The 13,381-nt window shown below is 34.2% G+C and overlaps 1 protein-coding gene across 2 annotated transcripts in view; it reads right to left on the bottom strand.

Annotated features, from left to right (window-relative positions):
* VPS13C (vacuolar protein sorting 13 homolog C) overlaps window positions 1-13,381 on the bottom strand; it is a 181,339-nt gene that overhangs the window by 112,053 nt on the left and 55,905 nt on the right. For both annotated transcript variants that reach the window (XM_003586568.6, XM_002690847.6), the window contains exons 15-21: window positions 11,677-11,806; window positions 11,021-11,115; window positions 5,260-5,402; window positions 3,896-4,088; window positions 2,387-2,501; window positions 1,315-1,451; window positions 240-363 (exon numbers count right to left, since the gene is read on the bottom strand). In XM_003586568.6, coding sequence (XP_003586616.2) covers window positions 240-363; window positions 1,315-1,451; window positions 2,387-2,501; window positions 3,896-4,088; window positions 5,260-5,402; window positions 11,021-11,115; window positions 11,677-11,806 — 937 coding nt within the window. The remainder of the gene's footprint in view (window positions 1-239; window positions 364-1,314; window positions 1,452-2,386; window positions 2,502-3,895; window positions 4,089-5,259; window positions 5,403-11,020; window positions 11,116-11,676; window positions 11,807-13,381) is intronic.

The raw sequence follows: 13,381 nt of genomic DNA, 5'->3' as shown, positions 1-13,381 counted from the left end.
AGGCAGTGACTGGACTTAGATACCAACAGTACTAAGTACCTGAAGATGAACAGCCACCATCTCTATTTGGAATTGTGACAAAGATTTTCACTGAGGGGCTCCTATTTGGTTCTCTTAAGTGACCAGCAGCATACATGTTCAAAACGTCATCAGGGATGATATACATGCGAACATACATATCCATTTACCAAAGCTATTCAACATAATTTCAAGGTCCTGAAAACTGAGCAACAGTTTACCTGCTCTTGCAAAGAGTAGCTGCACACTTTTTATTTCAACATCAAACTTGTCATATGCCTTATCCATTATTTCTTCCAGAGATGAATTACTGGTCTTCTGCAAACCTTGATCTTTACTGTTAAGCTAAAATGGAGAGAAAGCTTAATTTTTTAACAGAAAAATCTATATATCAACATAAGTTGTTTTCTTGAAGCCTAAATAAAATTAAAATATTGCTCTTAATGAATTCACATTTTGCTCCAGTTTCTGATAGTTATTAGCAAATACTTTATTTGGAATATACCATATGAGCATACGTCTCTATTATGTTTGGATAACAGGGACTCAGCATGCTGACATTAATTACAAGATGAGTTACAAGAACTCTCTCTCAATCTGTCTAAACATGCAACAAATCCTGGCTCTCAGGAATCGTCACTACTTGTGGATCAAGTTCCCCTACAATTCATCTTAAACTCTCCACCATAAAAAAGAAGGTTTTATTCCTTCCTTTCCCCACTACATAAATGCATAATTAGGCCATTAGAATTCAGCTCCAATCTCAACTTCCTTTTCCCTCTGCCGAAAGGAATCAAGGATCAATTCAGGACAACAGTTTTTGAAATCTTCACTTTTTCTCAGAAGATTGGAATGCTGGGAGGTTCAACATGCACGCCCTTGGAGTTCTCTTATTCTAATAGTTGTTGTCAGTGATTTAACAAATATATAATCATGTTTGCATAATTTTCTATTCTCAAGATATATAAATGAACAAAGAAAACTATGTAATTGGATTTTAGAAACCTAGGAACGCTTGAAAACTAGAAGTGCATCTTTCTAATTAGGAAAAGACAGCACTAATCCAGCCTTCAATATCAAATCATCCACCATTTCAGAAAATGTAAGGTATTTTTTTTTTGAATAGCCACAAAATACATAGAAACTACACAATCTGTGTTAAGCATGACAAAATGCTTAACAAGAAATAAGTCTGGGTTTAGTTTAAGTGAACTTTGAGAGAAAAACAGCGAACTGTCAGACAGCTAGCTACTAAGCTGAGCAAACACGGGCAGGCAGAAATGTATACACACCTACCCGAAAGGTACCAAAATCTAAGATGAGAAGATCTGACTTTTCATGGTGGAAACCGGTCTGTGGAACTATTAGATAAGAAGGCTTCAGATTTATCCTTAAATCAAGAACTTTTCGGGTTTCAATAATATGTGTAAGTCCTACAAGAAGAAAAGGAAATGATGAAAAACAGCCAAATTTAAATACATTAATATAATCGTATCATTAATGAGAAAAAGAATATCACTTGAATAGTATGTTGGTGACGTTCTTTTCACAGATTAGGTCCTCCACTGGGCATGTAAGTTTAAATTACATGTGATCAATGGGAAACAATCACACTGCATAATACAATAAACCTGACACACCTAGTATTTCAGTCAGAGATTGAAAAATTCATTATTTCTTTAGTTAAGTGGGCTTCCCTGATAGCTCACTTGGTAAAGAATCCGACTGCAATGCAGGAGACCCGGGTTCAATTGCTGGATCGGGAAGATCCGCTGGAGAAGGGATAGGCTACCCACTCCTGGAGAAGGGATAGGCTACCCACTCCAGTATTCTTGGGCTTCCCTTGTGGCTCAGCTGGTAAAGAATCTGCCTGCAATGCAAGAGACCTGGGTTCAATCCCTAGGTTGGGAGGATCTCTTGGAGAAGGAAAAGGCTACCCAGTGCAGTATTCTGGACTGGAGAATTCCATGGACTGTATAGTTCACAGGGTCACAAAGAGTGAGATACGACTAAGCAACTTTCACTTTTCACTTTAGTTAAGTAACCAGATATAGTGGGTAACTTGAACTTAGAGGCCATGATGCACAAAAGTATGTTATCTTTAAAACTCGATTCACACACAGCATGGTGAACAGTCCCTTAAGAACTGAGACAGGGAACTTTTACATTTCAAATTTACTCTGCAGCACAGGTTCCTAAATTGAACAGCTGACAGAATCACCTATGCCCCACATCATTCTCTTTCTCACCCAGTCTGGCAGGTATATTCAAGAAAAAGCTACCTACACTATTTCAAATGTAGTGTTTACATTAGAAGAGAAAAAAATTTTTGAGAGTTGAGATGTTGCTTCTGCATCAAATTCTTTACCTGTAGCAGTTCTCTCTTTAATTTCCTCCAGCTTCATTAATGTAGCTGATGTTATTTGCTCAAGATCCAATCCCCTATTTGACTGAAAGAATTCAACCACTGCATTGATGGTTTTCTGTAAAATCATTGAAAATATAAGCAAGTTATACACAGTATTTTCCATATTATAAATTTTAAAGTTACAGTTTAATTCTAATCAAATCTGGCTCTGAACTGAGACGGCACTTCCAAAGATAAGCTACCCTCCTACATCTTCTTCTGGAGGGAAAGAGAACCTGAAAAAAGGTAATAGGCCAGTTAAGCTTATTGAGAAGGCAACAAAGGTGTGCATATCATTAAGGTGACCTTGACTATGTTTGGTGGTATCATGTCCATGTAGCAATGGGGTATTACTTCTAGTCTTAGCCAGCAGAATGTATACCGCAATTGGATTCCCCTGTGCTCTAAAGTTTAGAAAGGAAATAAGAAAACTGTTCTGCCCTTACCTACATCTAAAACTTCAACTTAAAAATCAGACATTTTGCAAGAAAGAATGAGTACTGGGGACTGGATGTACAACAGTGCAAATGTACTTAACACTTCTGAACTATACACTTAAAAAATGACTAAGATGGTAAATTATATGTATTTTACCACAATTTAAATTTTTTTTAAAAATCAGAGAAAACAGTAAGTTCTGCCTCTGACCCACACTGTGAAATTATTTCCATAACTGTACAGTAAAAATAAGTCAGAGACCTTAAAACACAAAGTGGGCCAACCAACCAGTGATGGAATAATGAACCACAGCCTTCCACGTCTTGGCTAGCTCAGGATGAATTAAGAGAGTCTGGATAAAGACGGAGCTACAGATACAGAACTGGAGCCAGCTGTTTCAATAACACAGAAATGACAACACTTTTTTCTCACATGATCAGTATCTAAAATTCTTTTATTTGCTCCTAAAGTTCCTTAAATTGGTTACAAACACTGAGGAGAAAGGGAGAATAAGCCAAAAGAAACTGGAGTAGAAAGTCAGTATATAATTATTTGTGAGTAGTTAGTTGGTATAAAAGCATAGACTTCTTTAAGAATATATTACCATTTTTTAAAAATGTAACACAAGCATAGGTAGTATACCTTACAGTAGGGAAAAAAAAAAATCTGTAGTATATTAAAAATCAAAATTAACTGCTGGGACTTCCCTGGTGGTCCAGAGGTTAAGACTCCACCTTCCATAGCAGGGACTCTGGTTTGATCCCTGGTCAGGGAACTAAGGTCCTACATGCCACGGAGCAGACAGGCTCACACGTCACAACCAAGATTCCACATGCCGCAACTAAGACCCAATGCAGCCAAATAAATAAATATAAAAAACTAAATACGTACTGCCCTTTAAACAAGAAAAAAGTATCACTAAACGGAGCTGCTAGGTAAATAAAGATTAAATATGAAAATGGAAAAACAAGAAACCGTATGTCAGAAGCTTAAGATGTGTTTGATTAAGATTCACTTTCTCCTTGTACTCACAGCATCGTAGATGACCTCCACAGGCTGAGACTGAACAACCAGAGTCTGGTCAGCAGTACTACTCTCTGGATTGGTTTCAAATTCAATTTTAAGCAAGGATGATGCAGTATCGCCAATTGAAGCCACAAGTGATGGTATAATATCTTGTTGTCTCAGACCTGTTATATACCAGTGTTCTAATTTTGCTTCCACTCTACAATCCAATGAGGAAAAAAGAAGTATTACAAATAAGATCCTTTGCAATATAACAGTTTGAAGTACAAATTTCCCTTTAAAAAAAACTCCTTTGAGAATCAGGACCATGTCTATCATCCAGAGTTGAAGTCCAAACTCCTTAGCCTGGCATTTAACTACCCACGGAGTCTGGGATTTTTTTTTTTCCCTGATTTGGTTTATTTTTTTGTTCTCCTAATCCTCATGAAAACCCGCTTTGGCTAGCTTCAAAACACTGCAGAACTGTCACACGAATACATGCTGCACTTAATTCATGGGATTCATCTCCCGGTTTCTCCCGGTTTCACATGACCCTAAAGCTGTTCTCCCTCATCCCTGCTCCTGCTGGCCCTTCCAATCAGTTAAGCTAAGTCCCCGTTCTTTGAGACCAGTTATTCCCTTCCACAGCTGAGTTTGTACAGCATTAATCCTAAGGTATTTAAAACTGCAGCTCCTTATTACTTCTGAGCTCTGAAATACCGAGCTGGCCAAAAAGTTCATTTGGAGTTTTCCATAATGCATGCATGCTAAGTCACTTCAGTCATGTCCAACTCTATGCAACCCTGTGGACAGCAGCCTGACAGGCTCCTCTGTCCATGGGATTCTCCAGGCAAGAATACTGGACTGGGTTGCCTTGCCCTCTTCCAGGGGATCTTCCCCACCCAGGGATCAAACCCATATCTCTTATGTCTGCTGCACTGGCAGGCAGGCTCTTTACCACTTTTCCCAGCACCACCTGGGAAGCACAAAATATCTTAAGGAAAAACCCAAACAAACTTTTTGGCCAATCCAATTATTATACAGATTTTACGTTAACTTTCTGTATTCCTTCTCTTATCATCTATACCATAAACACCTTGAAAACAAAAAGTTACTATTCTTATGCATAGCCTTCATAGTAACAAATCCATGAACTGAATAGTATACAAGAAATATTTGTGAAGGAAAGAAGCAAGAGAACAAATAATGAGCTTCTCACATAGTTTCATAACAAAACAAACTCAAATAAAATGACCATACTCACATGCTAAACGAAAAAAAACAGAGAGGAATTACTATTAATCAATTTTTTATGCTAACTATACTATATTTTTTTGGCTTGAAGTCACACCTAGAAATAAAAATTGAAATAATATGTTTTTAAAACTTACTTAAGTGCTTGTGCTCCTGGTCGCTGAGATACTTGAGTTCCAAGACCAATTATCTGAATTTTCAGTATTTCTGGAATATTTCTATTTTCTCTTATTGTAATTGAGGTGCTTACTAACTTCAGTGCCACTATATAAGCAACATACTAAATGAAAAAAATGAATGAAAATGGTTAAATTTTAAGAAATTACTTTAATAATTTCTTCATATTTAAAATTGTTAAATTATAAAATGATCTAAAAAACAACATGGTTGGTCTTTGCATCACTATGTTCACCATAAAAAAAAAAAAGGACATTAGAAAACCCAATAATACAAAATTGCAAAAGATTCAAAATTAACTTCTCTTAGTTTTTAAGGTAATAAAAAATGAAATGATAAAATATTTTGTGGCCTAAATATTCAATTCAGTAGCTTTCAATAAAGTAAATTAATTCAGATCAATCATCTAGCTCAAAAACTGAACAACATTCAAAGAACATCTGCTTAATGACTTTGGAGAGTTAATAAGACATGGAGAAAAATAAATCCTGCTCCCAAAATTGACAGGTCAAGACTAAAGGTAGGACAGATAACCAGAAAGATGATTCTCATCAAACAACACAAGAAGAAAAGGAGGAACACAGAATCTATAAAAAAGTCAGAAAGCAACTGACAAAATGTAAATAATAAATCTTTATCTATCAGTAGTTACTTTAAAAGTAAATGAATTAAATTTTCCAATCAAAAGACAGAAACTGGCAAAATGAATTTAAAAAAAAGATACAATGGTATGCTGCCTACAAGAGACTCACTTTAGCTTTAAAGCCACACACAGACTAAGAGTGAAGAGATGGAGAAAGATATTTCAAGCAAACATTAACCAAAAAACAGGATAGCTATACCTACACCATAAAAAACACTTTAAATTAAAAATGGTCAGAAAAGACAAAGAAGGTCATTATATAAAGATAAAGGGGTCAAACTATCAAGAAGAGATAACAATTATAAATATATCATGTATCCACTGGAGCACCTAAATATATAAATCATATACTAACAGAACCAAAAGAAATAGACAGCAATATAATATTAACTGGGGACTTCAATACTCCATTCTCAACAAGGGAGAGACCATCCAGACAGAAACAATGAGGAAACAGTGGATATGAATAACACTACAAGCCAAGTGGATTTCTCAGACATACATAGAATGTTCCACCGAATAGCAACAGAATATTCTTCTGGAATACACAGAATATTTTCTAGGATAGATCATACACTCAACCATAAAAAAAAAAAAAAAAATTCAAAATATTCAAGAAAGTACACATTATATCAAGTATCTTTCAACCACAATGAAATGAAACTAAAAATCAATAATAAGAACAGTACAAAACTCACAAATACATGGAAATTAAACAACACACTCCTGGATATACTCCTGGATCAAGAAAGAAATCAAAATGGAAAACAAAAACTATTATGAGACAACAAAAATGGGAATACAACATACCAAACTTACTGGGTGCAGCAAAAGCAGTTTTAAGAGGAAAATTTATAGTGATGAATGCCTACATCAAGAAAAAAGAAAGATCTCAAGTAAACAACCTAGCTTCACACCTTAAAGAATTATGAAAGAACAAACTAGGCCCAAAGTTAGAAGAATAAAGGAAATCATAAAGATTACAGCAGAAATAAATGAAATAGAGGATACAATAGAAAAATAAAAACACGATGGAGATTAACAAAACTAAGAATTTGTTCTTTGGAAAGAAAAACAGAACTGACAAACTTTAGATAGACTAACAACAAAAAAAGACAACACATAAATAAAATGATAAATTAAAGAAGAGACATAACAACTGATACCATAAAAATACCAAAGATCATAAGTGATTACTATGAACAGCTATCCACCAACAAATTGGAAAATCTAGAAGAAATTGATAAATACTGAGAAACATATAATCTACCAAGAATGAATCATGAAGAAACAGAAAATCTGAATAAACCAATGATGAAGGAGATTGAATGAATAATCAAAGAAAGAAAGGAAGTGAAGTCGCTCAGTCATGTCTGACTTTGCGACCCCATGGACTGTAGCCTACCAGGCTCCTCTGTCCATGAAATTTTCCAGGCAAGAGTGCAGGAGTGGATAAAAAGACCATACACCATAATCAATTAGGATTCCTCTCAAGGATGTGAGGTTGGTTCAACAAATGAAAATAACTTATGTAACACATCACATGAATAAAAGGATAAAAATCACATGACTATTTCAATAGGTTAAAAAAAAAAAAAAACACCATTTGACACAAGTCTACACCCATTCAAAATAACAACTCTCGAGGAATATGGTATAGAAAGAATCAACCTCAGCATGACAAGCCCACAGCTAATATCATACTCAATGTTGAAAGGTAAAAAAGTTCTTGCTCTAAGATTATGAACAAAACAAGGGTGCCCACTCTCACTACTACTATTAAACATAGTATCTGATATGATAGCAAGAGCAATCAGGCAAGAAAAAGAAACAAAATGTATCCAAATTAGAAAGAAAGAAGGAAAAATTCCTGTCTTTGCACATGGTATCCTCTTACATAGAGAAAACCCTTGATTCCATCAAAAAAAGAACTAATGAAAAAATTCAGTAAAGTTGCAGGATACAAAATTAACAAATGAAAGTCAGTTGTGTTTCTTGAGTTATTTGAGAAAAAAAATTTAAGTGATCCCATTTATAACAGCAAAAAAAAAACAAAACAATAAAATACTTAGGAATAAACTTAACCAAAGAGCTGAAAGATCTCTACACTGAAAACTAAAAGATAGTCATGAACGAAACTAAAGAAAACATAAACAGAAAAGCTATGTCTTATTTATGGATTCTTAAAATGTACATACTACCCAAAGTAATCTATAGATTCAATGAAATCCCTACGAGACTTCAATGGCATTTTGCATGGAACTACAAGAGACCATGAATAGCAAAAGCAATCTTGAGGGGAAAGAAAACCAAAGCTAGAGGCACAACATGTCCTAATTTCAAACTATATTACAAAGCTACAGAAATCAGAACAGTATGGTGCTAGCATTAGAATAGGCACACAGACCAATAGTACTTAATCAAGAGCACAGACATAAATTCATACACATATGGTCTATTAATATTTGACAAAATAATCAAGAATATTCAACAGGCCAAAGATATTCTTTATTAAATGGTGCTTAAAAAACCTGGATATTCATGTGCAAAAGAATGAAATTGGTCACCTGTCTTACACCGCTCACAAAAAAATAACTAGAAACGGATTAATGACTTAAATATAAGACCTGAAACTATAACTCTTAGAAGAAAACATAGAGAAAAAGCTCCTTGGTGGCAATCTTGACAATGATTCAATGGATATGACACTGAGCAGAAGGAAGAGAAGCAAAAATAAACAAGCAGGACAACATCAAACTAAAAAGCTTCTGCACAGAAAAAAAAAAAATCACAAAATGAAAATGCAATCAACAGAATGGGAGAAAATATTTGTATACCACATACCTGATAAGGGGTTAATAAGAAAAATACAAAAGAAACTCATATAACTCAACAGCAAAAGAACAAATAATCCAGTTAAAGGTACAAATTATTATATATAAAATAATAAGCAACAGAGATACATTATATGTCACAGGGAAATATAGTCATTATTTCCTAAGAACTTTAAATGGAGGCTAATCTATAAAAATATTAAATCACTATGATGTACACCTGAAACTAACATAATAGTGTAAATCAACTATACTTCAACTTAAAAAGATTAAGCAATAGCTTTATATGGAGGAAAATACAGTCAATGTACTTTAGGAAAAAAAAACACAATGAGGTATCCCTTCATACCTCTTAGAATGGCTATCATTCTATGCCAATTTACATTCCCACCCTTGTACACTGTGGGTGGGAATGTAAACTGGTACTGTTGTTGTTTAGTCACTAAGTCCTGTCCAACTCTTTTGTGACCTCACAAAAGGTAGCCCACCAGGCTCCTCTGTCCATGGAATTTCCCAGGCAAGAGCACTAGAGTGGGTTGCCATTTCCCTCTCCAAGGGATCTTCCCAACCCAAGGATTAAATCTGAGTCTCCTGCACTGGTAGGAGGATTCCTTACCACTGAGCCACCTGGGAAGCCCACAAATTAGTATCATCAGTATAAAAACCAATGAGGAGGTTTCTCAAAAATTAAATAGAGACATACTATATGATCCAGCAATTCCACATCTGGATATTTACCTGAAGGAAATAAAATCAATATCCCAAAGAGATATGTGCACCCCCACGTTCACCGCAGCATTATTCACAACAGCCAAGACACTGCAACAGCCTAACTTTCCAAGGACAGATGAAAAAATAAAGAAAATGTGGTATGGATATACATGATGGTATATTATTTAGCCATAAAAAGGAAGGAAATCCTGCAACAACATGCATGTAGCTTGAGGACATTATGCTAAGTGAAGTAAGTCATTTACATGTGGAACCTAAAAAGAAAAGACTCACAAAAACAGAGAATAGGCTGTTGGTTACTAGGAACAGGGAGCAGGGTTTGGGGGAAATACATGGAGGCAGTCAAAGCTACAAACTTCCAGTTATCAGATGAATAATTTCTAGGGATGTCATGTAATTTAATGTAACAAATACATAAAAGGCTTCTACAAATCATCAAGAAAAAGACAACCCAATAAGAAACAAGAGACTCAAAAGTCACTTCACAAAAGAAGATATACAAAAAAGTGAAAAACCTCTTCAGTTATCCAAGAAATACAAATTAAAACCACAATGAAATACTACATACTCACCATTTAGAATGGATAAATTTAAAGGACTGATAATGATAAGAGTTGGTAAAGACATGGAATAATGAGAATCCTCATATACTATTGATAGAAATGTTTTCCACATTGGAAAAGTATTTAGCAGAATCTATTAAAGTTAAATATACTCATATCCTACGATACAGCAATTCCATTACAAAGGATTTAATGAGCAGAAAACCTCATATACCCAGTAAAAGACATTTACAAGCTGTTAATAGCATAACAACCAAAAAACAGGAACAACCCAAATACCAATCAACAAAAGTATGAATAAAGTGGTATTTCCAAATGAAAATACCTACACAGCAATGAAAATGAGCAAAATACAACTAGTCAAAGAACAGAGATGGATCTCAAAATAATGCCCTATCTATTGCCAAGGTCCATAAATTAACCTTGATGGTAATTACACAGTTGTGCTTTATGACAAATCCAATGAGCAACACATTTTGATTTTGCTCACTCTTTCATACAGGAGTTCTATTTCACATACACAAGAAAGATAAAATTTTAAAAGACTTAATTACCTCTGCAATAAGTACTTTTTATCAGGTTATTCTCACACTCATTAAAGCAAGTATACCGAAAGTTGGAGACAGTTTTAAATGGTAAGGTCTGACTGAAACATTTAACAAACAGTAAAGCAAAACTTTCACACTGTGGTCCTGGATTAGCATCACCAACTCAATGGACATGAATTTGAGCAAATTCTGGGAAGTCGAGGAGGGCAGAGGAGCCTGGTGTGCTGCAGACCATGAGGTGGCAAAGAGTCGGACATGACTTAGCGACTGAACAAGAACAAAGCAGAAACAAATTGCAACATGTTTTTATTAGCTACTCTAAAAATCAATACTTGTTTAATCCAATTCAAGATAGTACAGAAAAATGAAACCACCTGAATAATTACCACCTAAATAATTACCTGCTTGGGTAAAGTTAGGTTGTGGGTGCTCTCACTATAACCAATAGCCGTGAAGAGCTTATCTTTTTCCTCTGGTGTCATAAGGTCATCAATAGCTATAAAAAGACAATATTTTAAGAAATCAACTGCTTCAGTTTTACAGAGACTGTGAATAAAATCAAAACAAATTAACAGGTGGCCTAAATTTATAGACACAAATGCTGAAGCAAAAGCAGCAAAGTAATTTCCTCTAGTATACTATGTTGACTTGTTAAAGATCATGTATTTTGCTTATTTAGGTCAAGAAAATGCAGACATAACATTAAGGCAATTCATGTGTCACATAGAAATTTTACAATTTCCTAAGTATTTTAAAAATTAAGTGAAATATCTAATTAAATATCCATGTAAAAAGTAACAATAAAGAATGCCACATGTGAGATTTTTGAATTTCAATTTTCAAATTTTTACACAAATGACTTTTCTCAAAAATTCAAAGCTTCCTTTTAAATAAACATGGAAACGTTTCATCCTGATATATCTGCTTATATGTTTACTATACTGAGCTACTTTTACTTCAAAATTATTACAGAATAAAATTCAACTAACTAGCTAAAGCAGAATTTATATATTTTTTCCTTACCAGTGTGCAATAAGTCATAAGACTTGGAACTTACTTTCAGGAATCAAAGATTCTTCATCTTTTTTCTTAGATTCCTTCTTACTCCAAAACCCACTAAACCAGCCTCCACGTTTCTCAGCTGTGTCAGTAGACTTTTTCTTCAATTTTTGCCCTGATCGAATCACCTAAAAATTAAAAATCAAAAAATTTAATTAAAGAATAAATGCCCTCTTCACTTTCAGGTCCAGGCAGGTAAGAACAGTGGTTACATTTTTTTTAACACTACATAAAGTTAAAAGCAGTCAATACAGCTAGTTCCTTCTGAACTGATTCTCAGCATTATCTGGTTAATACAATCTCACTATTAATTACTTTCCACACGTACTGACAGCTTTCTGATGAAGCTGCATTTTGTGAGTGATTCAGATAAAGTTTCAAGTAAAATTCTTCTGAGCAATGTGTTTTCTAAATTTATAAGGTAAGAAGTCAAGAGGAAAGCAGGTTTTTAAAATGAAAAGTTCCCTGAAAGGAAGATACGTGATCTCAAAAATAAAATTTAACAATCCCATTTCATAATCCATACACACTGTTGACTTGCTAACTATGAACATAGTTTGGGGACAGAATATAAATAAAATTAAAAAGTGCTCAAATCTCATTTCATCCTCTTTCTCAACAAATCTTGGCTTATCTGCTGCTCCTTGTCTTCACCCCTTTTTAGTAAAATACAGATGAATAACTCAAGAGTGGAAAACGAAAGGATAAAAAGAATGAAGGGGTTAAGTAATTTAGACTCTTCTCATTCCCTGAATAAGTAAATAATTTTGCCACTTTAAATTTAAAATATTTTAAATTGGTAGTGAATTGGTAACATACTGCAAGCTTCAGTGTATACCAAAAAGTGAAATAATCCAAAAGCAAAGTTAAAGAAAAGAGCTGAATTATATAGTAAAGAGAATAGTTTGATTAACAACTCAATTTAAACTAAGCTATCTTTGACAAGTAGATATTATATAGGGAAACAGGTTTGTATCTGTCCACAAAATCATTAATGTTTTCCATTATATCTCAGTTGTAACTATCTTTTGTCAAGCTTTATCCATCTTCAAGAGTTAGAAATGCAATGGGTAAAAAAAATATATAGCTGGCTGGTTTGTATTCTATATGAAATAATAATTAATTTCTTTGTTCTCCTAGCATAGATTAGTATGCATTTTTATTTTCCACAGTAAAATATATCTATATGAGACCAAAAAGAACTTTTACAATGTGTATAAAACCTAATATGAAGAGGGATGCAGATCCCTTTCACTTTTTCCTAAATACCACCTCTGTTGCCTTCACTTCCCTTCCTTATCTAGCTAAGGGGCCAAGGTAAATAACTTTAGCCAATCCTCAGCCCACATTCTAAACTCTCTGGCCCTGCAGATTTTCTATTATAATGAAAAAGCATCAATTTGGGATGAATCTAATTGTCATCTCTTTATCTACATCCCGCCCTTCTTTAGCTACAACAACTAATTTATCTTCTTCCTTCAATTTTCAAGCAACTGGTAAGTGTTATTAAGAATACCAATTAAATTGAAGCCACTTAATTTAAGGAGGATTGGAATTAACTGTTTCTTCTGGAAAACTACTCCTCTAATTCATAGGAACAATCCACAGCAGTAGCAAATACCTTTTAAAATACTCAGACACTCTCCGACCCACCTTGGGGAATTTGTCCTTAAAAAAATTAGAAATGCTTCGGAAAATGTGAC

This window comes from Bos taurus, chromosome 10 (genome assembly GCF_002263795.3).
Source record: "Bos taurus isolate L1 Dominette 01449 registration number 42190680 breed Hereford chromosome 10, ARS-UCD2.0, whole genome shotgun sequence".
In the NCBI taxonomy this organism is placed as follows: Eukaryota; Metazoa; Chordata; class Mammalia; order Artiodactyla; family Bovidae; genus Bos; species Bos taurus.
Note: the sequence above shows the minus strand (reverse complement) of the source record. Positions and strands in the feature narration are given on the sequence as shown.